The sequence below is a fragment of the Rhinolophus hipposideros genome, assembly GCF_964194185.1.
Source record: "Rhinolophus hipposideros genome assembly, chromosome: 13".
NCBI classification, from domain to species: Eukaryota; Metazoa; Chordata; class Mammalia; order Chiroptera; family Rhinolophidae; genus Rhinolophus; species Rhinolophus hipposideros.
In genome coordinates, this window is record NC_138059.1 from 73,502,729 (window position 1) to 73,528,789 (window position 26,061).

A 26,061-nucleotide genomic window follows, 5' to 3' on the forward strand; every position below is an offset into this window, starting at 1 on the left:
GCCAGAGGCGCGGGACGAGGCGCGGGAGGGACGTCCGGGCCTCCCTGTGTGCAGTGTGGGGCGCGCGCTCAGCTCCCCCTTTTCTAACTCTGGGCACCCCAGCATCTCCCGCGCTGGGATGCCGGAGGACCTGTGGAGACCGTGGGCACCGGGTGGGCCGCGCCTCAGGAGTCGCAGCTCCGTCCCCTCTGAGGCTCCCGACTGTGTGGAGCAGGGGACCGCCACCCCCCGCCAGCGCCCGGCTCCGTCCCGGGCGCCCCGCGCGCGCCCCCTGGCGGCCGGCGAGCGTCCCGCGGCTCCGGCGCCCGAGCCGCCCCGTCCCGCCCCGCCCGCCCGCCCTCCCGCCCGCCGCCCGCCGAGCTCCTTCCTCTCCCTCTCCCTCCGCCCACCGCCGCCAGGACCATGTCTCGGCTCAGCTGGGGGTACGCGGAGCACAACGGTGAGCGCCCCCGCGCTGGGTGGGGGCGGCTGGTCGGGGGTCCCACTCGGGGGGAGGCAGCCGCGCGTGCGCCCGGAGGGCCGCTCCCGGGTGCGGGCGGGGGCCAGACCGCAGGCGCCCCGTCCCGCCCTGCGCTGCCCTGGCGACGCGGGGACTCCCTGGGGGCCGCACTTCTCGGGTACGGGCAGGCTGAGGACACGCTTAATGAGCGCAGGACACCTTCCCTTTCAGTGGGTTCAGCTCATCATTCACCCACGGGAGCCCAAGCGTGGAAAATATTCGCAACTGTGTTGCAGAAGTTTGAATCCCTTGAACTGCACCCCTGACGGTGCAGGGCGCCTTCTCGGCAACCAAAAGACTGCGGATGTCTTCCCACGGGTGGAAGCAGCGTGCGGGGGCCGGGCTGACCCACGGGCTGCACGGGGGCGTCAGCGCCGCCCCGGACGGCGCAGCTGGGCGTGGGGCCCCCGGCCGCTCTCCCCGCCTCCCCTTCCACACGCATCCGCGCACACGCGTGGCCAGCCAAGGACGGCTGCGCTCCAGCACGTGCCAACACGCGTTCCTGCCGGAAGCGACAGGAATCAGACACACGCTTTTCTTCTCGCATATTCTAAGTTATCAAAAGGAAACCTTTTTCTTTTATTTTCGTTAAGCTGAACTTATTGCAAAGGCTGACTATTTGCACTGATTGCAGGACCACTAGGAAAGCCGATGGGGAATCACTGTCCAAATTAAGTCTGGGAGTGATGATGATGGGGGTGACGATTTGGGGGTCAATGTGTGTATTATTGAACGGCACTGTCGAGTTTTGTAGAGCGTTTACTTTCTAATGGTAGCTCTTTGCGGTTACGGTTAAGTTACCAGTTTAAACGTGGGAGGGGGTGAAATGCAGAACTTCAGTAATGAAAAGTGTAAGTGAGGTGGGCTTAGTTTTGACTGAGCACGTTTTGCTAATTTCGGACATAAATTTCGTTGAATGTCCTTCTCTGCTGGAACGATGGTCATTATTGTTAATAGTTACTGCGTGCCAATAACTACGGTTAGGAAGGAGGGTGTTTGGATCCCCGAGTACTGTGTCCTCTTCAATGTGTTAGAAAACATCCAAGCTCCTCATCAGAAATCTAAAAACTCCATCTCAGGAAACCAAGCCATAACTGACAATTTTGTAGTTCTTTGAAGAATTGCGGGGCCCTTCGCTGGCTCCCTGCTTGAAGAAGCAATAACATCCTGAGGACCACACGTTTAAGCGGATCAACTGTGGCAAAATTCCCTTGGAGATGTGTCCTCACTGGGCTGGCCACTCCTGCGTGTTTTCTGTTTCCACGGCCAAAGGCGGTGAATGAGCAGATAAGAGGCTTCGGAAGGGGGTACCGCCTTCACAAACGACCTGTGACTGCTTCCGTGAACCTTCCATAGTTTTATGGGTTCATAGTTTAGGGAATGTGTCCAAAACTGAAAGCAATGGAAGAAACATCCTCTCTCTTTATTTAGGAACTGTGTTTAAATGGGTTTAAAGTTGGATGTTTGGAAAATGTAAAAGGGGCGGCTCTTAAGAGGCAGGGAAATGAACCTGCCATAGTGTTTAATATATATAATATTGAGTATTGGACGTAAAGGGGTATTATTTGTATTTCATTTCGGTTTGCCTCTGCTTTTAAAAATAGTCATGGTTATAAAGGACTGGAAGTAGGAGAGTACATGAATTAGGAGAAGCAAAAAACTCCTGATTAGAAAAAAAGTCAACAACATTTGTGACACACGCACTGCATTTTGGAAATCTAATCATCTTTAGGTTAACTCATACGGGGTGGCAGGGAGGCAGAAAACTCTTTTTCACATAAAATTGGATTAGATTGTATACAGAAAGACGACTAGAAGGTAAATGAGAGTACGATGTAAGGAAATGTAAGGCTTCTTCTGTAATACCTTGTAAGCAAGGACTTTTGATGTTCAAATAGCTTTGAACTCCCAAGTTCCAGATTCACAAGAGAACAACTTTTAAGTTGTGTGTGTGGTTAGGTGTACATGCCATGACTTTTTGTACCTGAAGCACACGTATGTGAAGGAAGAAATTTATGCCTTCTCCTTTGCACAAATGAAGAGTGAAAGGGGGCATCAGATTTAGAGAAGGAAGCTGTAGGTAATTGTGATATATTTGCATTTCCTGAAATTTCATTCTAAATCTTTTAAAAATACTTGCTGTTAATCACTAACGTGTAGTTAATTGTCATGCTGTAGCATTTTTATAAGTACTTGAGTTTTAGAGAAATTAGGTCAGCGGATTAGTGAAGCAGGGAAAAGTTTAGTCAGTCGCCCTGACATGTCCTTGCCCGGTGGTGGCTGAGTTTCTTTGCCCGGTGGTGGCTGTGTCTCCTTGTCCAGTGGTGACTGTGTAAGTTGCAGGTACAGTGGAGGAGACAAGAAGAACCTGTGACCCAGACAGTGACCCAGGTCTGCAGAAGGAGATGGCACTTACTTGGAGCTGCCACCTCACTGCTGCTTTTGACAGGCAGGATTTGAATCAAGTCTCCCAGAGAATTGAAGAGATAAGACAAGAGAACTGCCGACGTATTGGTCCACATCTGGTTACCAAACGCGTGTCTGATTGGGAACTTGATGCAATTTGGGCTTGTTGAATAGAGGATCAGGATGAGGATTGTCGTGATCCACTCTGGAATTTGAATGCAGCATTGGCAAAATAACCACAGAATGACTTTCTGAAATGTAGAAAGAGAGAAATAAGTTGCTACCTGACTCCACTGCAGCTAATCAGCACTATTACGTTTCCTGACATGGTGCAGCCATTTCATTTGGGTTATCCCACGTGGGGCTTTTCTCTATCTCCTCAGTATGCCTTTTGCACATCAGAGCTGAGTTGAGGCCTGGGTGACCCCCTTCGACACCAGTGAGCCGTAGAAGAAAGAAGTAAGACCACACCCTTTTTGCCCCACACAGCTCTCAGCTCCGTCAATTCTTTCAGCCCTTAAACTTCACTACCTCTACAGCTACCCCGGCTCGTTCTTGGACTTGACACTGAACCTCATTGTTTTCCATAGTGAATTGCACTGTTGTTTTCAGTCTGGTAGAAGAGTTCCTTCAGAAAGTCCCTTATACAACTTACATGCTCTTTGTCTACAAGGGTTAGTTTAATTCTGAATGTGAATGAAGGCAAACCAGAAGGTTTCCGTACTTGTAAGAAAAGCAACTAGGCTTGTAAAGAAAAACACAAACCGAGTTAGATTCTGAGATCCTGAGGATTAAGGTCTTATTTTATTAATCTTAGTTTTCTCTTCAATCTCCAGCACAGTCTGTTGCTCTCAACAAGTGTTTTGGATGAAATAACTCCTTTATTCTTTTCTTGGCCTTGTGTTTTCAAGGTCCTGTTCATTGGAATGAGTTTTTCCCCATTGCTGATGGAGACCAGCAATCTCCGATTGAGATTAAAACCAAAGAAGTGAAGTATGACTCTTCCCTCCGGCCTCTTAGCATCAAGTATGACCCGAGCTCAGCTAAAATCATCAGCAACAATGGCCATTCCTTCAGCGTGGACTTTGATGACACGCAGGACAAATCAGGTTGGCGTTTCTTTTTTTGGTAGGGGATGTGGGACTTGGGTGACTGACTCAGTGACACTCTCTTCTCTGGCATCTGAAACATCTATGCATTGTGTGTTAGTACTGGGCTAGAACTTGTGATAAAAGTTTCGTTTGATTAGTTCAGGGGAGAGAGTGTCTTTCACACCATTGATAAATAAGGGACCGACCAAGTTAAACTTCAGTATCATTTATATATAATAAATTAACTAAATAAAGCAGAAAAAGTATTTCCTTAGCATGAGCATGGAATTCTTCTTCAAGCTTACCTCCACCCCGAGGAGTAGATGGTGTCAAGTTTAAAAGTAAGATAAGAGAGAAGATGAGAATCAGATTTTAAGACTTTGCCAATTTTTTAAAATTTTTGTCTCATATGACGATGATGCTGTGTTTGCCCTATTAATGATAAAGCGAGTTAAACTTTAAAAATCCTTAACTGTAAAAAAGTTTTCGCTTACTCATTAAGCTCAGCTATATCGTTAGCAAGAATTATAACCCCATAAAAGTTCTTCCTCATATCCGTCATATTCATAAAAGTGATACATATTATTCAGAGCATTGCAAAAATTGAACAAAGAAAGATTAACACTTTTATCTTTATGTTCAACTTTTGGGGGAAGGAGGGACCTCGCTTTTTATGTATATTCAGTTGCCTTCCCTCCATGCCCTCAGTTTTGTGCATCTGAGTCAGTAGATATGGTTGATGGAATGGGCACTGTCGCAGCCCAAGGCTTGCAGGTACAAAGCGTCCCGCACCCACAGTCGTACTTGGATACTATTTATAACGCCTCAGATGTACAAACACTGAGGCTACACTCCTAGTTTTAGAATAAGAGCTGATTAGATAGTCCTTCCCCTGAAGCTGTGTTTTCCTTATAACATAGCACCCTTGGTCATAACCATTTCCTGCACTGATTTGCTCTGTGATGGCCCAGGCCCCCTCTCTCCCCTCTTCCTCGTCTCTCCCTCTTCCTTTCTCTCTTCCTCTCACCATTGCAGACATGGTGTTGAGCACAGTTGCCAACCCATAGTAAGCTGTTAGGAATTGTTGAATGAATGAGTGATCAACCGGAGAGTAAGTTGATGTGCATCTTCTCAGAGCACAAAAAACCAGGCTTCAGGAAGGTTCTCCAGGCTCCATAAAGAATTCCGGCCCCAGCGCCTGGGAACGCCCATGTCTTCATTCCCTCCCTCTCATGGTCTAACCCTGGCAGATCTGTGCTCTTTGCCTAGATTGCAGGCAAACCACAGGGGTGCTGTTCACCCCTGTTCACTTAGCTTTCCTTCCGTGGACACGTGTCACACAGTGGATAGGCCGTTACTCCATCACATTCACTGGTCCTAGGAATATGGCCGTTAGGGTTTCCAGGGCACATCAGTAGCAGCCTGGCACACTGACGTATGTGGGGGAGTGCTTCTCCCGGTGAGATCTCCTTCTTATTCATGTCAGTATTGTTAATTGATCCAGGCACTCTCCGGGGTCCTGGGGACCCAAGGGGACAAGACCGATCTGCCTTAAAGGACTCTGTATCCCAGTGGGATAGACAGGACGTGCCTGAACCACTGTGGTGATTTTTAAATTAAATATTTTTCCTGATTTCATTGCCATCCGTGCTCATTATTCAAGGTAGCCGACTATAGAGTAGTTTCAGAAAATGAGTAGGGCTGGCAAATGACTAACAATGTTAAAAGTCAAAGGCAATAGAAAAGCACATGTCTTTCTTTCTACTTTCGCAGCGTCTTTTGGCTTTGCAATGTATAGCAGGGGACAGCAATAGATTGTTTCAAAAACTCCTGAATGAAATGCTAAATGGACTCCATGTATGTAATGAGATTTTGGAGCAACGATCACTTGTTTTTAGACTTCACATGGAGACAATAATATTGATTTACTCATCGAGGCTGGAAAATGAGGTGAATAGCTTGAGAGTGGAAAACACGAAGTCACTGTCATGAAAAGTAACTTGCTGCCACTGTTCATTTCATACCACAGTTTTGCTATAGACTATTTCAAAGTCACTGTTACGTTAACCTTGGTGTTTGACTCTTGTTGCCCACCCTGCGTCCAGTCCTCCTCTGAGAGGGTGGTCTCCACAATTAGACATTTGCTGACCGTAACCCCAGGTTGGGTATTTTAGTGGAAATTCCCAAATGTGGAGCCAGCTCTGTGGAGTGAAAGGCAAGCTTTGCTGCTTAACTAAGAAGAGCTCTGCTAATCTGGCTTTAACCCCTGGATTGTGAGCAGGCTTTCCACAGATCAGCCATGATTCTGGGACCTGTCCCTGACGGTGTGTGTTTGGGTACCACGGGCTTTGTCCTGAGCCAGCTTGTTGGTGTTTCTTCCCAAACTCAGTGCCGCTCCAGTTACTCCAGCTCTTCAATCTGCTCTTTAGCGCTGAAGGGAAGACTTCACGGCTCAGCTGAGGTCTTATTGTACAAAAGCAAGGACGACAGAGACGTCGATTTCATCTGGAACCTTTCACCCGTGCTGTGTGGAGTCACTTAGTGAAGGGGCCTCTGAAGTTAGTTTACCTGGGAAATGTCTTTGAAACTTTGGCTAGAGACACATCAGATATTTTCTTCATTCGTTCATCAAATACGTACCATGCATCTCCTTCATGACAGTCTGTGCTAGGTGATGGGTACAGCAGGGACCCAAGCCAGCTCTGCCCTCATGGACATTGTTCAGGGGGAGAAGAACCAATGACATGATTCTGTTTGCAACAGAGTCACAGAAGAGTGCCTTTAGAGTCTGGTGTGAGTGGTTCTCTCCTTTTTTTCTCTCACTTTTTAGAAGGCTTTAAAAATAGCTATCTTTATTTATTGTGAAGAAATCTGGATCCAAATGAATCTAAAAGAAGCCCCAACCATTCAACCTTCCAAGATGTTTTTATTATGTATGCACCCAATTTTCTTCCTCGCGCAGTTTTAAGAATTGTAGAAGTTCAGGAACACCCAGTCCAATGTCCTAATTAAAAATAGAAAAACACCAATATAGACAAGAAAGCCGAAGCCCACAGAGGCTTAAGTGAGTTTTGGAAGACCACAGCATTTAGTGGCTGAGCTGGGATTATTCCCAGCTCTGCTGATCCAACCAGGACACCGGCTCTTAATCCCCACTGTCCAGCTTCAGCGCTGGGGAAAATGAGTCCTGCTGTGCTGATGGGTACCGACAGCCATCTGGATCTTTCCTCCTCCAACAGCATAGCTCGGAGGGCTGTGCCGTGGGAAATATATTCTTTGCCTTTTCTTTCTTGCTGTTTGTAGAAAAGTGCATGTGAAACCTCTTACCATCTTTTCCTTCTTATGTAAGGTGGGTCATTCGTGACAAATTGTGAATATATATATATATATGTATGTATATATATATATATGTATATGTATGTGTATACATATATATACATATACATATATAATCTCTGAAGAGCAGGGAAATTTAAATCAAACTGTTGTTAAGATTGCACCTCACCAACACTTACTCCTGTTGGGTGTTGGTGGGAGATGAATCCTGCTGGCCGTGTGTGTGTTGCACACCCAGTGCTTCCTCACCTCCCATGTCCTCCAAAGCCTGCCCAATAAAGACTACTTTGGATGAGATACTTTAGGACCACATTTTCTATTAAGAAGCTTTTCTACTACATCCCTAAGATGTGATTCTGTTGCCGTTGTTTTAGAGGTCATATTTGTTGACTGTGTGCGGGGCAGGCGGGAGTGCTTTGTGTTCCGTTTTTCTTGTTGTCACAGCGGCATTGGGAGGAGGTGGTGTTATTGTGTTGAGCTTGGAGACAGGAAAGCTGAAGCTTCACTCAGTTAGAGGGTTAGTGTAAGATCAAGGTTAGTGAAGAGGGAGTGAGCCCAGGTCTTAGAAATGCTAGAAGCTGTTTTCTAACCAGATGCTGGGCTGCTCTGCAGAGCCCAGGATGGACCCTCGCACATCACGTCCTGCTTCACACAGGGTGCCATCCTCCTTTAAGCAGAGGAGTGCTTATCTCCAAGAACTCCTGAGTTCTGAGTTCTCCAGCTTTCTAACCAGTGTGTCTGTGGTGATTCCCCAGCTGTTCCATCCAGATCTGTGTGATGGAGTCTCTCACCTTTGAAAATGTTCATGTTTGCTCCTTATACACCTAAACATTGGATTCCTGTGAGCAAGCTCAACCACACGCTTGTAAAACTTCCTCGGAGGGCCTGACGTGTAGAGTGACTCGGGGAGGAGCTGTGGGCGGGGCAGCACGCGTGATCATGTTTTCTGCTAACAATCTATAATGTGTCCATACTTAGTTCTGCGTGGGGGTCCGCTCACCGGAACCTACAGGCTGCGACAGTTCCACCTGCACTGGGGGGCCGCTGATGACCACGGCTCTGAGCACATGGTGGACGGCGTGAGGTATGCGGCCGAGGTAAGCCAGCAGGCGGGGGTCCCTGGCTCGGAGCTGTCCTCGCTGGTGGGAGGGAAGGGACACAGGCAACAGCTTCCTGGGGCCCAAACGGTCCCGAGCCAGTTAGGTGTCACAGTGTATGACACTGCTTTCGTCATCTGTATGAGACTATTATTATCCGGGGAACAGCTACAGAAGTGGCCCCGCTGAGCCTTGACGTGACTGTAAGATGGAGGGTTACATGCCCACTGTGCCAGTGAGCCAGCCAGGGACTTAGAGACACTCGGGAGGGTACAGACGGGTTTGAACCAGACCTGCCTGACACTGAATTACAAACTCTTTCTACAACACCTGCCATGTTTCTGAAAGGCCACCTCAGTCGGTCTGGTCTGAACACTCCCATGTTTGCTTCTAGAGCTTTGTGCTCTAAACCTACCACACCCCACATCTCGGAAGCTCGGAGATACAGGCTTTGGGTCACTGCTTTGTCACTTCTCACAGCAGCTCAGGAAAACTGGTCCGCTGTTTTATGGTCCCACCTTCTGCAGTCTTGAACGTAGACTCTCAGAGAGGTTTCCTTCTAGTTGGCCTGTAGCTTCCTGACAAAGACCCGCAGATCCTGAAACGTGCCAGAGGCTCGCCGTCCTGCCTCGCGAGTGGACGGTCCTTGCAGTGGGCAGAGTTTCGACGGAAACCGTTATTGAATATGTATTTAAGGCTGGTTCTCGTTTCGTTTGTCACTTGTCCCTGAATTCCTGCACTCCTTCATTCCCTCTTTAAGAATTCACTGAGCTCCTGCCAGGTCCTCAGTCTTTGCCCAGCTTACTCGTTCTCATCCTGAAGGGACAAAGAGACAGTTCAGGGGGTGCTTCTCTGTGGAGGAGCAGAGGCCACCAGGCAAAGGGAAGGGACAGCAGTGGTCCTACCTGGAATCGTGCGTGGGAACTAGGGGTGGGAATGAGCCTCACACACTGGAAGGAAAGGACGCCCAGTGTGATCAGAGCACGGCCCCACAGGGGTTGTTGCTGGAGGCCCAGGTGGGAGAGGCTGGTGGGGGGGGGGGGGTGAGTCCTGGTAGGATTGTGAAGTTGCCTGGAGGTGCAGTGGGAAGCCGCTGACTGGCTTTGAATTGGAAAGGGGCTGTTTTTTCATTTGAAAACACCATTCAGGCTACGACTAGAGAATAGATTTGAGTGAAGTGGAGTAGATAACGGGGTGGGGGGTACACGGGGGTCAGTGAGAACGCTTTGGGAGGTTCCAGGTAACAGAGGATGGGGCATATGGAGGGCTGGTGGGAGGTGCAGCCTCATTGGGTTTGCTGGTGGCTTGGGCTTGAGGCTGGGGGAGGGGAAGGGGCTGTGTTTCTGGGTAGAGATAGGAATGCTGCTGGAGAGAGAGAAAGTCTGGGCTGTTCGAGGTAGACAGGGACAAATGGTAGGTGGTAAGTTCTTCGGTAAAGTGATAGCACATGATCTGAGAGTTACTGGGTGGTAAGGAAGGGCCTGTATGAGATGATACGTGACTTGAGACTGAATGACTAGAAGAAGCCACCACGAGAAAGTCTAGAGAGAGCTTCCCAGCAGGTGGGAAGAGCAAGTCCAGATGCCCGTGGAGGAACGAGACTGGCCTGTTCCAGAAGACAGCGGTGTGGGCGTTAGGACTGGGAGTCATGACAGAGGGGAAGTTAGAAGCCACTTCCTAGAGACGTAGCAGGGGCCACACCCTACGTGGGGCCAGGCGATCAGTTCCGAGCCCATCCTTAATGTAGTGGGAGAAAGACAGTGGGAGGTTCTGAGCAGGGTGACGACATGCCCTGCTGTGGATGTTATGAGCTACAACTAGCTGCTTGTGGGGAAGAGGTCGGGTGAACGTGAAAGCTGGGACGCAAGTTAGAAGGTTCTGGAAGTGGCTGACCTGGGCAGTGACGGTTTTTCCAGCCACTTTTGTCCCTAACCTCAGGACTGTCATCAAATTGTGATCTCTTAAAAAAAATTTAAAAAACGAAGAAAAAAGAAATGATAGGGAAAAGAAACATTGGAAGTTATATAACAATTTAATTTGGGGGCCAAATCTGATGATGTGTGAAGAGAGAGAGAGAGAGAGAGAGAGAGAGAGAGAGAGAGAGAGAGAGAGAGAGAGAGAGAGAATAAAGTGATCTAAATCATAACAAGAGGTATGCATGTACAAAACATAAACTAATAGTCCACTCTGTATTGGGAACTTTATCTGATTACAGTTTATGCCACATTTATAGTATGTGTATTAAAAGTGTAGGTGATGTAAAACTATGATTTCAACATTAATGGCGATTTAGGACATACTCAGCGTGTTTTATGTATGAGTGGACGCCGTTTAAAACTGCTGAAGTTGAATATTATTCTTCAGCCATCGTTTTCCAGTGAGGAAGAATCGTATCTCCATTTTTGCAGTGGCTGCAATCACTTCTTGACATTCAGCTCAAATCACTGCATCTGTCATTGTTAGTCAGGAAAGGTGACTGTTGTTTCTTTGTTTGAGTTTTAGTTCAAATACAAATGCTAATAAAAGTGATATCAGTTCCTCAGAAGCTGCCGCTGCCAGTGAAACAGGGTGTGTGGCTGAAAGAAGGACTTGTTTAAAACAAGCAGAAGTTTTCTCTTGCTCTGGTTTCCCATCATACTTCACATAGTTGTTTTTTTAACCAGCAGCAGGATATATAGCGTCTGTAGTGTCACGGTGGTTTCCCAATCAGCTGTGGTTGGGACGTGAAGTCATTTCACATCCCTCTGTGGCTGTAGAATGCCCTCTCCCTCAGGGAAGTGGTGAGCTGGCAGGGAGCCATGTGGATCAACTTTAACGTCCTTTTCAGCCCCTCCCTGTGGGACACCTGCATCTCCTGTGGGCTGAGCAAAGTCTGTTTCATCATGCAGCGCCGTCAGGTTTCGTTCCTCCCCGACTGTGTCACACCTGCATAGTTAGGGGGGAACACAGCCACCACCGCCCTCTGGATCCCACCAGCTTGCTCAGTGTTTGTCGGCGGTGCGCGGTTTTGTAGTTTTACACTTCACGGTTCGTGATCACCCTTCTTCACCCAGAAATGCCCCCATACTATTGCCCGTAAGGTGCAGTTGTGTTCAAAGGATGGGATAACAATGGGTTTCAATGCACGAAACCGTCTGTGTATCAGTCAGCGAGAAAGGTGATTGTGCATGAAACCCTTCACACAGGTTTCCTCCCTGAGGGACTAAGGGGGTCACTTGAAGATCTTACCTGAAGCTAGTGCCTCACGTAGCACAGCCTGCTTGGCTGTGGTCTTGGCCCGGTCATTCGGTATGTCACGTTGCCCTGTAGCTCCCATCTCAGTTTTTTTCTTCCCTTCACTAGGAACGAAGACCCTCCGGGGTGGTTTTCTGCATGACTGTTATTCTACAGCCTCGTCCAGTTGTCTGTATGTTTGGGACACTGCACTGTTGACAATGGCAGGACATTTGGGACACCTTTGGGTTTTGCAGAAGGCCAAAAACCCGGCCCCTTGAGAACGGTGGCTGGAGATTGTTAGGGCTATAGGGCCGTGATGGGGGTGCTCCAGAACCTTCTAAGCAGCCATTATGCCTCAACATAGCTGGGCACCGACTAGTGAGTGGCGTGGGCCTTCCCTTCGTATACCGTAGTTTTGGGACTACAGAGGCAGGTTCTGTCCCGGGTTCTGGTAATGAACATGTTATACGTTAAAGTACGCAGTGCCAGCACGTCTATTAGGTTGGTGCAAAAGTAATCGTGGTTTTTGCAACTATTTTTAACCTTTTAAACCACGATTATTTTTGCACCAACCTAACACATACATGCTTTACTCACATTTAGGATTTTGCGAGTGTTTGGAAAAAGAGCGTTTGCCTTATGTGTGTCCCTCCCTTTCAGCTCCACGTCGTGCATTGGAATTCAGACAAATACCCCAGCTTCGTGGAGGCAGCTCATGAGCCCGACGGACTGGCCGTCCTGGGAGTATTTTTACAGGTCAGGACCCACTGGGTTCATTTGAAATAAGGAATCAGCCATGTTGGGTAGAGTTTCAGTCACGGAGCAGACACTCCAACACCTTAATAACAAACTGGTTCTAGGTTTGACGCTTTCCTTTGGGAACAAACGTTAAACATTTGCATGTTTGTGGTTCACAAGGGCCCAGAATGCCCCAGGAACACTGTTGTCTCTTGTCCCCTGGTCGTTTTCCCTGAAGAGCAGCAGCAGCTGAAATAACAACTGAGGCCCTGAGAAGGGAGTCTGTATTCTCAGTTCTTCCCGGTTACACAATATTTACAGATACGAGACAGAGTCAAGTTTAACTTCCTGAAGTTTCAGGCACGAGTTGGACCACAATGGTTTGGAGTCCTACATGAAGTGACCTTCTTTTTAGTCTTGTCTTCACATGTGGCGAGGCAGGTATTGCTGTCATCACACCTGTGGGTGGGTGGGGACGCTCAGCTCCCACTGGGACCACATTCCTGGAGGGTGTGCACCTTTGTTTTGCCACCCACTCCACGAAGGAAAAGAGCTACTGGCACTGTTCTGAAGATTTCTGCTCACAGTGTTAGATTGCCGTAAGGCGGACCTCAAATCATTTTAGGCTGAGAGTGGGAGATGTTTCCCTCTCATGTTCACAATAGATTGGATGTAGGCTCTGACGGTCTCATCTGGTTTAATAACGCAGGTATTCTAGAAGCTTCCTAAGCAAGGTATCTCTCACATTAACCTGTATCTTAAACATTCCTAAAGCTAAAGAAATGGGAAGCTGTTGCTCCTGGTTTGGGGATCAAGCTGCCCTGTAATGTTCTCTTGTTCAGATTCCTCAGGCATGATTAGGCCCGAAGAACAGAGCTGCATTGTGGGACAATCACTGTTTGTTCTGGGCAGGCATAGGTCTTTGGTTTGTGGTTTTTTTGTTGTTGTTGTTGTTTTTTGTTTTTTTAAAAAAAAGAATTTTAAAACAGTGCCTGAAATGGGGTGATTCAGACCCGATCTGGAACAGTAATCATTTCTTTTGAAATTTCATGTTTTCAGGTTGGCGAACTTAATCCTCAACTGCAAAAGATTACTGACATTTTGGATTCCATCAAAGAAAAGGTAAAATTAATCCTGGTTTACTAATGATTCATACGTTCCTGGTTTTTCCTGAGTTCTCTTGCCATCTTTTGCAAGCGGAGGCCTGAGACGTAGCATGTCCTCCCTTCTGTGGAGTGGGTTTCAAGGACCTTCACCAATGGAGCAGAAGTAACTGGTTACCACTTATCTCCTGAAAATTGGGAGTTGTCTTCCATTACCTGAAATGATCACTGACACATCTATTTATGCATAATTAGTTTCTGTTATTGGAGTTTTGCAGAATAAGCCTTCAGTGGCAATGCATTTTAAAGACCACTTATATGAAAACAAATCTCGTGCTTCTTAAACAAATCTAAGTGATATCCTATTTCCTATAAAATTTTTAGATTAAAGCAGATATGTTTTTAAAATACACAATGCAGGTACTAAATAATTCCATGAATGAATACATTCCAGTGAAGAAATATTTTGTGGGATGTATGTTTACTTTGAAGTCTGTGTAGAGCTTTCTGATTATGATTTGTGGCATTCTCTTTTCTTCCCCAGGGGAAACAAACTCGATTCACAAATTTTGACCCATTGTCTCTGCTTCCTCCATCCTGGGATTACTGGACGTACCCTGGTTCTCTGACAGTCCCACCTCTTCTTGAAAGCGTCACATGGATTGTTTTAAAACAACCTATAAATATCAGCTCTCAGCAGGTAAGTCACTCCCTCCAGGTTGGTCCTGATAGCTTAGAGGAAACTGGGCTGAATCTTTTTTATTTTTATGTATTTACTTTTAACAGGAGAAAACCAAATGTTTAATATGTGCGCGTGGGGAATTCACATAAGCATGAAAGTTCCAAAGACAGTGAGGCAACATTGAGCGTAGATGATAATGTTGAACAAAGGAGAAAGTGGGGGGAATGTAGATTTCAGAAGTAAGAATGTGCGATTTTCAGGTAGTTTAGGAAGAGCTGAATCTTTTTAAAAACAAACAAACAGCAAAACAACCATGCCCTTAATTTTTGCTGTTTTCCCTTCATTAGTCAGGTGTGTGGTTGGACCAGAGGACATACATGTCCCTTTCTTAGTTGACCTTGTAGTACTAGATGATCTCTTCCCCACGTCTTCAAAATGTAACTTGCTGGCAGTCACTGATGGAAGTGAAGTACCCATCGCCGTTTGCTTCTGTTTTGTTTTATCTGAGCTGTAAACCGGCTAGGCCACACACGGGAAAATCAGGAAACGGGCTGCATCAAGAGGTGCCTTCCCCTTTTTCCTTAGTCCTAGATGTGCTCCTCCTACAGATTTCACATTCAGTAAGTGGACCCTGAGACGTGCCATGGCAGTGCGTGCCTGCCGAGGTTACGAAGTCTGTGTGTCAGCTTTTGGCTTTGGTGGGGCTGCTTGAGGGGCTTTCAGTTTTCTTTGCTAGAGGCTGTGGGTGGCCCCTGTGCTCTTCTCGTGAAGTTGGTTGGTTCCCCAGTCATTGTTCTGATCTGTGGTTGGAGAGCTTCCTGCAGGGCCGGGCTGTCTGCAGGCTCAGGCTGTTTGCCCAGAAGCTCTGCTCAGAGCCAGGAACCCTGTGACTGGATATTGTTACAGGCGGTCGGTCGGTGTGTGTTCTGGGATGCAGTGCTTACTCAGTTTGGTTTGGTTTCCCTTTGAATCAGGTGTTGTGAAAATCTTAGCAAGAACACAGTCTAATAATTTTTGCAGCTAATAAAGCCCTTGTGTTCTGGGCTGGCCCATCTGCCTAGTTCTTTTTGTCTTCCCCACAGTTAGAGACTAGAGTTGGTTCCCGCTTACCAAGGCCACGTCAGGGAGCAAGCATTTCCCTTTGTTCTGTGGAACACGTGCAACTTCTGTTGACCTTGTCCTTACGATGAAAGCCAAATAATAAACCGGGGCATACTGATTAAATTTTTGTAAAGGTCTGGATACAAATCCAGAGGTTGGCTGACATGAAAAGGCCTGTGGATTTTTTTTCCATCACAAATGAGGTGAGTTGTGTCATGAGAACAATGACTTGTCACTGAGTCAGTGGCTTTTTAGGGGAGTTCCTCTTTTCCCCTTCATGTGCTAAAGTGTTTGCAATGGTTGTTAGATTGTTACGTGTCAGAGTAACAGTACGAGTTAATACATTATAACGAGGTAGTAGCAATAAGGGCGTCATGTTTTTCCTCCTATTTCAAGGATATCTGTGTTCCATAAAACCACTTGGAAGAGAACTTTTTAAAAATTTGCCTGTGATTTAGATGAAAATATATCAAACTATGTGTTAGTTCCTTAAAATGCGTGACGTAACCTAATTCAAAATATCTCCCTGTAATTCTAGGAATTATAACTGCCTAGTGCAGTCACTACCTTATCTTATCTGAGGCTCAATTAATTAAAATTAATTATTAATGTGGATCTTGGGGTTTTTTTGCACAGGAGAGTATATAAAATACTAGCTGTATTTACAACTTTAGTGTGATTGGTAATTCACTTTGAAGCATTCCCTTAAATCTACCGTAGCAGGAACACTTGCAGACATTTTCATTTTAAACCAGATTGAAATGATTATGAATGATAATCTACATTATTATAATATGATGTTGTGGTGATTTTTAAGAGTTAAAGAATGAAGCAAAAGATATTTTAAAAGTCTAATCCCAGTCTAACCATGAGAAAAGCATCAGACAAAGCCCAAGTGAGGGGCATTTTGCAAAATACCTAATCACTACCCACCAAACTGTCAAGGTGATCTAAAACCTCGGTAAGTCTGAGATGCTGTCGTAATCCAGAAATGCCCAAGGACATGTGACTACTAAGTGTAAGGCCGTTTTCCTGGGGTGATCCTGGAGCAGAGAAAGACATTAGGGAAAAACAAAGGAAATCTGAGTGAAGAATGGATTTCAGTTAATGATAACATATTAATATTTGTTCATGAGTGGTAACAAATGGACCACACTAATGTAAGATGTCTGTAGTAGAGGAAGCTGAGTGTGGGGTGCACAAGAACTGTTTGTACTAACTTTGCAATAATTCTGCAAATCTGAAAATCTTGTAAAATAAAAAGTTTATTTAAAAAAGTTCAAAACACAAGAGGGTTCATAAGATTATTCAGTTGCCTAGCTCTCTCATGCAAAGTAAAATGAAAACATCTTTTGTGTGTACCACCAACTTCAGAGTTGCTTTCCAAAAGATGGTTTTTAATCTCAGTTTTGGCAGCTCTTTATTTTTGAAGTCGCTGGGAAACGTCAGTCTTAGTTATTTTCCAATCCCACCCTATAATGTCACTGGCTGTGAAGATTAAATCCTCTTTTTAGTAAGACGGTGCCAATTTTTTCTCTACTGCTGTTTCTTGCCAAGTCACTGTTTGACCGAAAGGGTAAATCAGATGGTTTTCATTTTCTTTTTCTTGATTTAAGTCCATTTTTCTCCCCAGAGTCACTTACTGAAATGCTTGATTTAACTGCCAGGCCAGATATACTGTTTCTGATACTTTGGGTTACAGATCTGTCATTGTCTTTGGAAGGCTGACTTTTTCTTGCCAAGTCTCTTTGGGTTATCCTGAATTATCTAAATGGGCTTACTCATCTGCTGAAACTCAGTGTGCAGAATACTTGGCTTTCACGCTATGCTCTTTTTAAAATTCCATTTTTTCCTTTCTTATGAAATTGCATACAATAAAATTCATGAATTTTGGTGCGCAGTTGATGGTTTGGGTTATCATGTATAACCGTACTACACAGAAGGAAACCAACTACTGCCGCTAGACTCAAGATGAACAATAAATCCCTGGCCGACAAGGGGTCCTCATGCCCCTTTGCACTCTCCATTCTTCTCACCCATGGCCCCAGGCAGCCACTGAGATGCTGTCACTCGAATTGTGCCTTTTCTAGGATTTTTATTTCAGTGGAATAGTATAGCATAAGACTTCTGGTTTTGACTTCTTTTGCTCAGCCTAATGTTTTTAAGATTCACCCATTTTATGTATTTATTGTTACTGAGTAATATTCTGTTGTATGGATATACCACTATTTAAAAAGACCTTATTTACTAATTGATGGGCATGTGGGGGGCTTCTAATTTTGAGCTGTTAGGAACATAGTTATCCATATTTGAATGTTAGGAATAGCTGCCATACACACTTTTGTGTGGACACATTTTCATATATTGTGGCAGTGCCCAGGACGTTTGTTATTTCTAGTTTTCTGCTGAGTCTTTACATTATTCTGCTGAGGTTTCTCAGGTGTTAAAATAATGCTTTGTTTAACTTCATATAACCTTCAATTGTTACAGAAGCCACTTTAAAATCCTTGTACCTTCCAAATTTGGTTCATCTTGCATCTGATTCTGTTAATTTTTCTTTCTTGGAAAATGTGTCCCATTCTCTTGATTCTTTGTATGTTTGTATGTTTTTAATTGTATTCTAGATGTTATAAACGTTACGTTGTGGAGATTCTGGATTCTGTTATTTTTCTCTATGAGTATTGTTTCCTTGGTGTTAGCAGGTAACTTTCTTGCCTGGACTCGAACTGCAAATTCTCTTGTTTGTGCAGCACCTCTGGTCTCCGTTCAGAGATGTCCGTGTGTGGTTCTTGGGTACTGAGTTTGGGGATCCCCTCTCTGGCTTTTTCTGTCCCAGGTGAGCTGTGGTTCCAGGTGAAAAACTGGAGCAACAAACCTGACCTGTACAGGTCCCATCTCCGCTTCACATGATCGTGAATGCTCCCCGCCCCCTTCCCTGTCCCCAGTACCTGTAGCCAGCTGTGTTTGTATTATGTCTGCTTTTAGAGTTGTGGTCTGCAGGGTCTCGGTCCAGCATCTCTGGAAGCAAAACTCTAATGTCCTTTTCTCATAGTAAAATTTTGTAGTTTGTAATTCGTGATGATTAACAATCCAAAAATGTTTTCCTCTACATGGACATCTTTATTTGTGAAACGAGGAAATAATTCATTCACTTGAACGTTAATTTTGACTCACTCCATAGAACTGTATAATTTGTTTTGAAATCGAAGTTCTAAGCTGTAGGAGAGACTGTGCAAGCCAATTCTAGATTCTTTTAAAAATTGCCACTTCTCGCGAGGCATGAGGCAAGAGACAAAGAAGTGTTACAAGTGGCCCTTGTCCTCCAGTAATTTACAAACTAACAGAGGGGACAAAATAAATGCATGGAAGCTGTAACGTGGCGGCTGTGCTCGGTACCGCGGGAGAACCTACAGTCTAAGGGGGCTTCGGAAAGAGAGAGACTAGTTTTCATTGGAGAAATAAGAAAAAGACTTCCTGAAGGAGCTGACATGTGGGCTGGTCAAGAGAGGGAGATCGGTTGGCAGCAATTGAGGACAGGGGAGCTTGAAGACGGAAGGGCACAAGTGAAGGCAGGAAAGGGAAGTACAGAGTATGTGGTGACCCAGTATCTGCAGTACAAGAGCCGCCCAAGGAAGGGTGCCCAGATGTGGGTCCCTGGGCCTTATCAGAAATTCCCATTCAGAAGCTCTGGGATAGGTAGGGTCCAGGGACCTGAATTTTTAAGAAGCACCTAATCAGCATCTCTTCATTCAGAATCTCGGGGATTGCCCTTCCCAGAAGTGGCTTAGAGTGGAGCAGTGTGTGGAGCTGACAGGAAAGCATCTAGAAAGGAATGGTGGACCAAGTGGGGAGTCGCTCAGAAGCCACACTAACAAGTTTGTTGGGGGGCCTTCCTAGGGTGAGAAATGTTACACATTTTAGAGATCTGTTTTCCAGTGTTTGCACCTGGAATGAAATGATCCTTGGAATTTGCAGACAAATAATTCCGGTTGGACAGGATGGGAGGCATTCTCTGGGGACAGAGAATGGGTGAGAGTCAGGATGAAATGAACTCGGCTGTGTGTCGATGACGGCTGAAGCTGGTGGGGGGTTCAAATTGGTTTGTTATTCTATCTTTGTGTACATTTGGAGGTTTCCATAATAAAAAGGAAATAAAAAGAGATTGGGGAAAATGGCAAGACAAAGTTAGAGATGCACTGGAGTGTGTGGTTAGTTCATGACTTATTGGAAGGTCCCCGGCCATCCCTCACGTTCCTCATCTTTACACGGGGACGATCGGATACTGCTGATCGTAGTGGGGCTGCCTTAGGGGGAAACTGAGATCATGTAACGTAAAGCACCTCACCCAGTGCCTGGCCCTCCGTGTCCCATAGGAGACGCCCTGTTTTATGATTTCTCAACTTTGGCAGGCGGTGGAGTGCTGCTGGAGACATTCGAGCCCCAGAGTGACATAATGAAAGCTGTTTACAAAACACTGGAAAAGAGTGATTCTGCTTACGGGGATTACTACTCAAGAAGATTTCAGGATTAGAGCCAAAGGAAACAGCAAAGCAGGTCCCAGCCACCTGGGCTTCCAGGCTGACTTGGGAGACCCCTGCCCGTAGCTGGGTGGGTGCTGTGTCAGCCCTAGTGACAGAGGGACAGATTTTCTGCCTGAACGCAGCCAGTGGCCGGTGGGGCGATGACATTGAGGGTGCAGCAGGCTGTGTATTGTGAGGCCAGGGCGGTGGCAGAGGACACCACAGCTGGAGAAGCAAACGCGAGTAGGGACTGGCGTGCGTGAGGTCTGCCTCCCTGTGCTCAGTGACGGGGAGGAAGCTTGGAGCCATGAAGGGAAGGAGGGAAGGGGCTCCATGACACATCAGGACGGGCTGAGGGAGTCTTGCTGAAATGAGCAGGCTGGTCAGAGAAAGCTCTAGAGGGGTTCCAGCTTTAGACCTAGGAGGCTAAGGTGTTGCAGAGGCAGGAGGGCAGCAGGGCGTAGAGGGGTAAATAAAGCGAGATCTCCAGGGGACCCCCTCAGGGCTGGGTGTCTTCCCTGTGTCCCAGAGCTCAGAGGGTTGACAGGTCCAGAGAATCACCTCAGTCTCCTCTGGCTTTAGCGACAATGACCTGGTCTAGTGAACCGGGAATGGGAGCACGCTGTAACTCTTTGTCTTACCTTCCCCACATCTATGCCCTTTTAAAAGACATCAAAGTATCACTTGTGGAATTTCAGGGCTGCTCGTCCATCTCCACAGAGCGTGGGTGTAAACTGCTGCCTGTTGGCTCTGACGGACCCGCCAGGCCCCCAACGCCCAGCCTGTGCGGGAAACAGTGCAGTCATGGTGGTGATGGAGTCCTGATGGCAGTGTCCCTACCTGAATCTGCATGGCTCTGCTCTTAAGGGACCAGCAAAGTTTAGGGAATGCAGGCTCTCATTCTCAATAATTTAAGAATTTTGTCCTCCCTCAAAACAGCAGAACAAACACCAAAAAACTTAACTTGTGTTAATAGGCAGTATAGCTTGGATGAATGTTTTTGAGACCGTCGTGGCAGGGTGAATGTTTTGAGACAGTCCAGTAATTTACTCAATCTTTATTTTACTACTGTAGACGTGTGCTAAATCTCAATAATATTAAATCACCACGGAATTGCTAAATAATTTAGAAAATGCACTTACAATAGAAAACTTTTTAGCAATGAAAAATCGTGACATGTATTTATATTTATTGACATGCAAAGATGTCTAGTATATATAATATATATATATATATATATATATATATATACATATATATACACACATTTACCTATTGAAAAAAATAAGGTTTCAAAAGAGATGTATAATTGAGCTCATTTTTGCAATAAAATATCTCAAGTGTGTGTGTGTTTATATACAGAATCATATCTGGAAGGCTATACTCTATAATATTAATAGTGCTTATACTTTGTGGTATAATCACTAGTATTTTCCATTTTCTTCTTAATACTTTAGTATTGTCTGAAGTTTGCAGGGTAGGTATTTGTTGTAATAAGAAAAATTAAGCCATGGAGATGAAAACATACAGAAATATGTCTGTGCGACTTAAATTGTATTGGAATGTTATCAGAGGTTGATGACCTTGGGCTTTTTCCATGGGTGGTTGTTTACCAGGTACAAGTATGGTGAGAACAAGAGCATTTCTAGCTAAAGGAAGGCAATCAGAATTCTGCAGGCTGAACACCACGTGGCTCCCAGGAGACTCCAGCCGTGTGATATCGGGGTGCTTGTGCATGGTCAGTGTGCTTCCAGGAGCCGGACGACCCCTACTGAGGGGATCAAACCCAATGCTTCCTGTCCTAGTTGAGGAAACTGAGGACAGGAGACAATGGGTGATTTGGCCCAGGTCACATGGCGGGTCGTGGCAGAACCAGGAACGAGACCTCATTCTGGAAGCCAGCGTTCCATTGTGCCGGTGTAGGCGACATTCTCTGATTTCTACAAACTATACTCTTTAAACCACACTGCAAACGTTTCCTCTCATTACTTTGCTCTTCAAATACTTAGTTGTCGCAGCCGTAGGTATTTGTATAGTGGTGAGAACTGAGCAAAGGAGCTGCTTTACTACGTGTGACCCATAACTTAGGAAAATTGCAGTGCAATATTTTTAGTTCCCGGTAGAGGGAAGGTTATACGCTTGTCAGCATCCTACCCAGGGTGCTTCGTAAACGCTGTGTGTTAGGACATGGTCTTCCCCTTTCTTCGACAGCTGGCCACCTTCCGCACGCTGCTCTGTACTGCCGAGGGCGAAGCTGCCGCCTTTCTGCTGAGCAACCATCGTCCTCCACAGCCTCTGAAGGGCCGAAGAGTGAGAGCCTCTTTCCATTAAAAGTTGTCACCAGCGGGTCCCTTCCCCCCAACATGTCTGCGGAGAGGGGACAACACCAAACCGAATACCAGAATCCCTACTTACAGTTCTTCCCTAGAATGCCAGCTTGCGGTACCGTTCTGCTCTCAGCTTCAGCACCACAAAGAAGACTGGATCTCTGTCATCACTGGACTCCTGTGTCTCAGCTTTGCACTCCGGGGCAGTCGGGCAGTAAAAAGCATTTGCTGTGCATCAAAACTCGTGAAATTCCTCTGCTTCCCTCCGTCTGCTTCCCTCTGTGGGCAGGCATGATGCCATCGCAAACCTCAGAACATAGTAAACACGCTCCCCTGTCGTCGGGACTGAGTCAGTCACGTCTCTTTGTGGTGTTTGGTGAGAAAACTACACCCATTTCTAGAAGGATACAATTGTGATACCTTTTCTAATCAAGTGATTCTGCTTCATGTCTTGATATCATTCCCAGTTATAAAAAGTTGATCATGTTTCTTTTCAAAGCAAAGCTTTGTGTTGATTATGTTGCTGACTCTCATTCCCGATGCCTTTGATAGAATGGACCAAGGGGGGTGGGAGGAGGGTGGGTAGAGCTACTGCACTGCTCACAAATAGCCCCTGCAGTTTCGGTGAGACAGTCCTCAGGATAGAAATGGCTATTTAAGCACTAATGAATTGTGCCGTATGTTACCCTCACTGGTAACGTCAATGATAAACTGGCTAATGATCGATCAGACGTGATCCTCACCGATTTATGGCACTAACGTGGCTTGAAACCAACAGATCACAAGGTCTAGCAGCGCGGCCCACGGGCATGAGGCAGGGTCGCCTACTTCTGCCCTGTGTGTTGGCAGCAGAGCAAGGAGCAGCCTGGTGCAGGTCACTGCCAACTGGGGGGAAAATTATTTGAGCCTCCTATGAACATACAAGCTGCCCACAAATCCTTCCACCCATTTCCCTGGCAAAGCTTGTGTCCCCTTTATACATGTCCCTTGATGTCTTAGGCAATGTTGTGAGGTGGCTCTTGATATTCACTTTAGCCTATTACTCTGGCACGTTTTGGTTCTGTTTTTGGTGAAAGAGGGTGGCATAGGGGTCGTTTTGCTTTTTCTGGTACAAGAAGTGACTCTAAGTGTTAGCTTAGTAACCACCTTTAAGACTTGACCACGTGTTAACATGCCTGCCAACGTCTGGTGAAGTGTAACTGGGGTTCCTTGATTGTGAGGGTTTGTTTCAGACACCTCTCTTCTTCTGGATGGAGGGTTTAAGAATTGAAATTATCCTGTGATAGTTTTCTTGACAGGATAACTGAGTATCAGGAAATTGTGTAACGGTGATGGATATAATTGCATAAGATGAGCTTCCAAAGACTGAAGCTGATACTTTGGTCATTTTTACTTTCTCCTCACAATATATAGCTTAAGGCCTTGCAGGAGATTGGCACATAGTAAATAGTTAATGAACTGAGTATGTAAAAAAATTATCTTTGGTAATTATCCTGCCACTTGTGATCAAATGTACTATAAGTTAATGTTACAAGATGGAAGTTATCTCTTAAAAATTGTTTCTTCTTAAAAGAATACTTACCAAATCTACCTGTGTGACCAGAAGTTGTAATGGCTTTAAAAACACCAGTGTTGTAATGGGAAGGTGTGCTTTCCATTACACATTGGACTTCGGGAGACTAAAAACGTGTCCACAGCCCTGATTTCCTTGAAGATTGCTAATTTATTTCTCTCTTGGAGGCAAAGGTCTAAGTGTGTGTTAACGTGTTATCTGTTGAGAAGATAAAGGAGTTGTAAGTACCAGTGTCTCTTTTGCTTCCCACAACATGGGTTGGATGTATGTTTGTTAAGCATTTTGTATTTTAATTTAAATTAGATTCAACCACAATAAAGAAAATGAGACAAGTGTTGAACTGTGTCAGGGACTTGTATACGCAAGACACAGAATGAGATTGTGTTTTTACACTTCTTCTTTAGAAAACGATTTCAAACTCACAGCAAAAACCATTTTTGTCCCGACTTATTTGAGGGTCCTGAACACTTGCAGGTCTGTGTCCCACAAGCTAGGACATTGCCCTACATGACCGTGGCACAGCTCACACAACGGGATTGACATCGCCTTATTCCCACTCACCCCTCTCGAGAGTGACTCGCTCAGTCAGGGGTCACATTTCCTTCAGGGAGGCACCACTCCTCCGTCTTTCTTTGCTTTTCATGATCTCACCCTTGTGAAGATGATAGGCCAGCGATTCCATCGAAGGTCCCTCAGTTTGGATTTGTTCCACATCCTTGTGATTGGGGTGGGGTTACGCACGGTCGGCCGAACCATCGGAACAAAAGCTGTGCTGATGCTGCGTCCTTCCCACTGCGTCCTTTCAGCATACGGACATGTGTGGTGTTCAGCTTTCTCTCCTTGTGCGAAAAATCAGCCTTTTCCCTAGTTGGCCCATCCGTTCTTTGGACATGTCAACACATCCACTCCAATAGGACTTTCACATCTAAAGGCCATTCTATTCTGCCTCTTAAGGGAAGTTTTCATATGCCTGCTCTGATCCATAATGTCCAGATTATAAAGCCCAACTCTTAGAGCTTGTTGGCTGGTGTATAGAATTTTAAACCATTATTATTATTATTATTATTATTATTATTATTATTATTATTCTCAAGTTTGATTGGGAAGGTCCCAGTATAGACCCCACAGACTGGAAATGACATTGTTCCCGTCTACTTACTGAATGGATAAAAAAGAAGACGAAGAAAATAAGAAAGCGTACCTGTTTTGTCATTTCATCCTGTTTTATTTTCATGGGCATTTTCTTCTCGGAAAGCTTCGCTTTTGATACAGATGAGAAGCAGAGCATAAAATCAGGGACACAGATGCAATGGGGGCATTGACAGCGATGAATGGGAGTCAGACTAGTCACCATCCCTGGCTACGGAGAGGCTTTGCAGATATAGGAAGACTTTGGATGACACTTTTCAGGGTTGTTATGTAATAAAAAGCTTTGGGATTTCTGAAACTCCTGCAGCCCTGATCCCAAGGGTCCCCCCCAGCAGAGCCCTTTCTCTTGGTGTGGGGACCATGCTGTGTAGGGTTTCTCCATCTGCCACTTGGACACCCTGACGTCAGGCAGGGAGACGACAATGCTAAACCCACATCGACTGGCTCCTTTGATTTGCTCTGTAGTCGATACGCTCTCTGTATTTTTCCCTTTAGAAATCGGAGCCTAGACAAACACTGGCTTGAAGCGCTCCCTCCTCCAACAATGAAAGCTTCTCTTGTGTTTGGAGCTTCCCAGAAGCACCCTTTTCGCTGACTTTGCTCACTCATCACAAGATTTGGAAATTCTAGCCCCAATTATGCTTTTACTAAACAGATTCTATTAAGGAAAAGCAAAGCTGAATCTGGCTTCCCAACGCAACATTACGGAAACGAGGAAACAGAGAGCTCTGTCTGTTTTCTTGATTATGAGGCTATATTTCCTGTGATAAGCAAAAACTCCTTGTCATAGGTGATGAAAATGTATCCTTGTTAAAAATTAGCAAGGTTGAAAAGGTTATGAGGACACATTCCATTTGATTTTTTTTTTTTTTAATGAAAGAAAGAACTCAGGTATACCTACCACGTTCCAGTGCTCAGTGATAGATTAATGCTTGAATCAGTCCCTAGAACTGATAAAGGTTCACTGGAGATGTGTCGATTTACCACCAGGTCAGATAGTACCGTTCAGATGACTTGGTAAAACGTGGTCACAGCGATTGCTCTGTCATCATTTGCTATGGGTGAGCTCCCACGAGAACACTCTGCAGTTAAGTCGTAAATCCAAGCCCAAGGTTGCCTGTGCTGCTTCTCCCCCACCTTCCTTTATTCCCTTTCGTCTTGGCACAGACTCAGAGAAATACTATGTGCCTAATCATGAATTAAATGATTTACTAGACCTGGAG

At 45.6% G+C, this 26,061-nt stretch overlaps 1 protein-coding gene across 3 annotated transcripts in view; it reads left to right on the forward strand.

Annotated features, from left to right (window-relative positions):
* Positions 1-289: 289 nt before the first annotated feature.
* Positions 290-26,061, forward strand: part of LOC308507023 (carbonic anhydrase 13) — a 32,982-nt gene continuing 7,210 nt past the window's right edge. For 2 of the 3 annotated variants that reach the window (XM_081071247.1, XM_081071248.1), the window contains exons 1-6: positions 327-439; positions 3,817-4,014; positions 8,311-8,429; positions 12,306-12,401; positions 13,443-13,505; positions 14,031-14,186. In XM_081071247.1, coding sequence (XP_080927373.1) covers positions 403-439; positions 3,817-4,014; positions 8,311-8,429; positions 12,306-12,401; positions 13,443-13,505; positions 14,031-14,186 — 669 coding nt within the window. In that variant the 5' untranslated portion in view covers positions 327-402. Of the gene's footprint in view, positions 440-3,816; positions 4,015-8,310; positions 8,430-12,305; positions 12,402-13,442; positions 13,506-14,030; positions 14,187-22,000; positions 24,027-26,061 lie in introns of those variants that run through there. The other variant, XM_081071249.1, reaches the window with a different exon arrangement.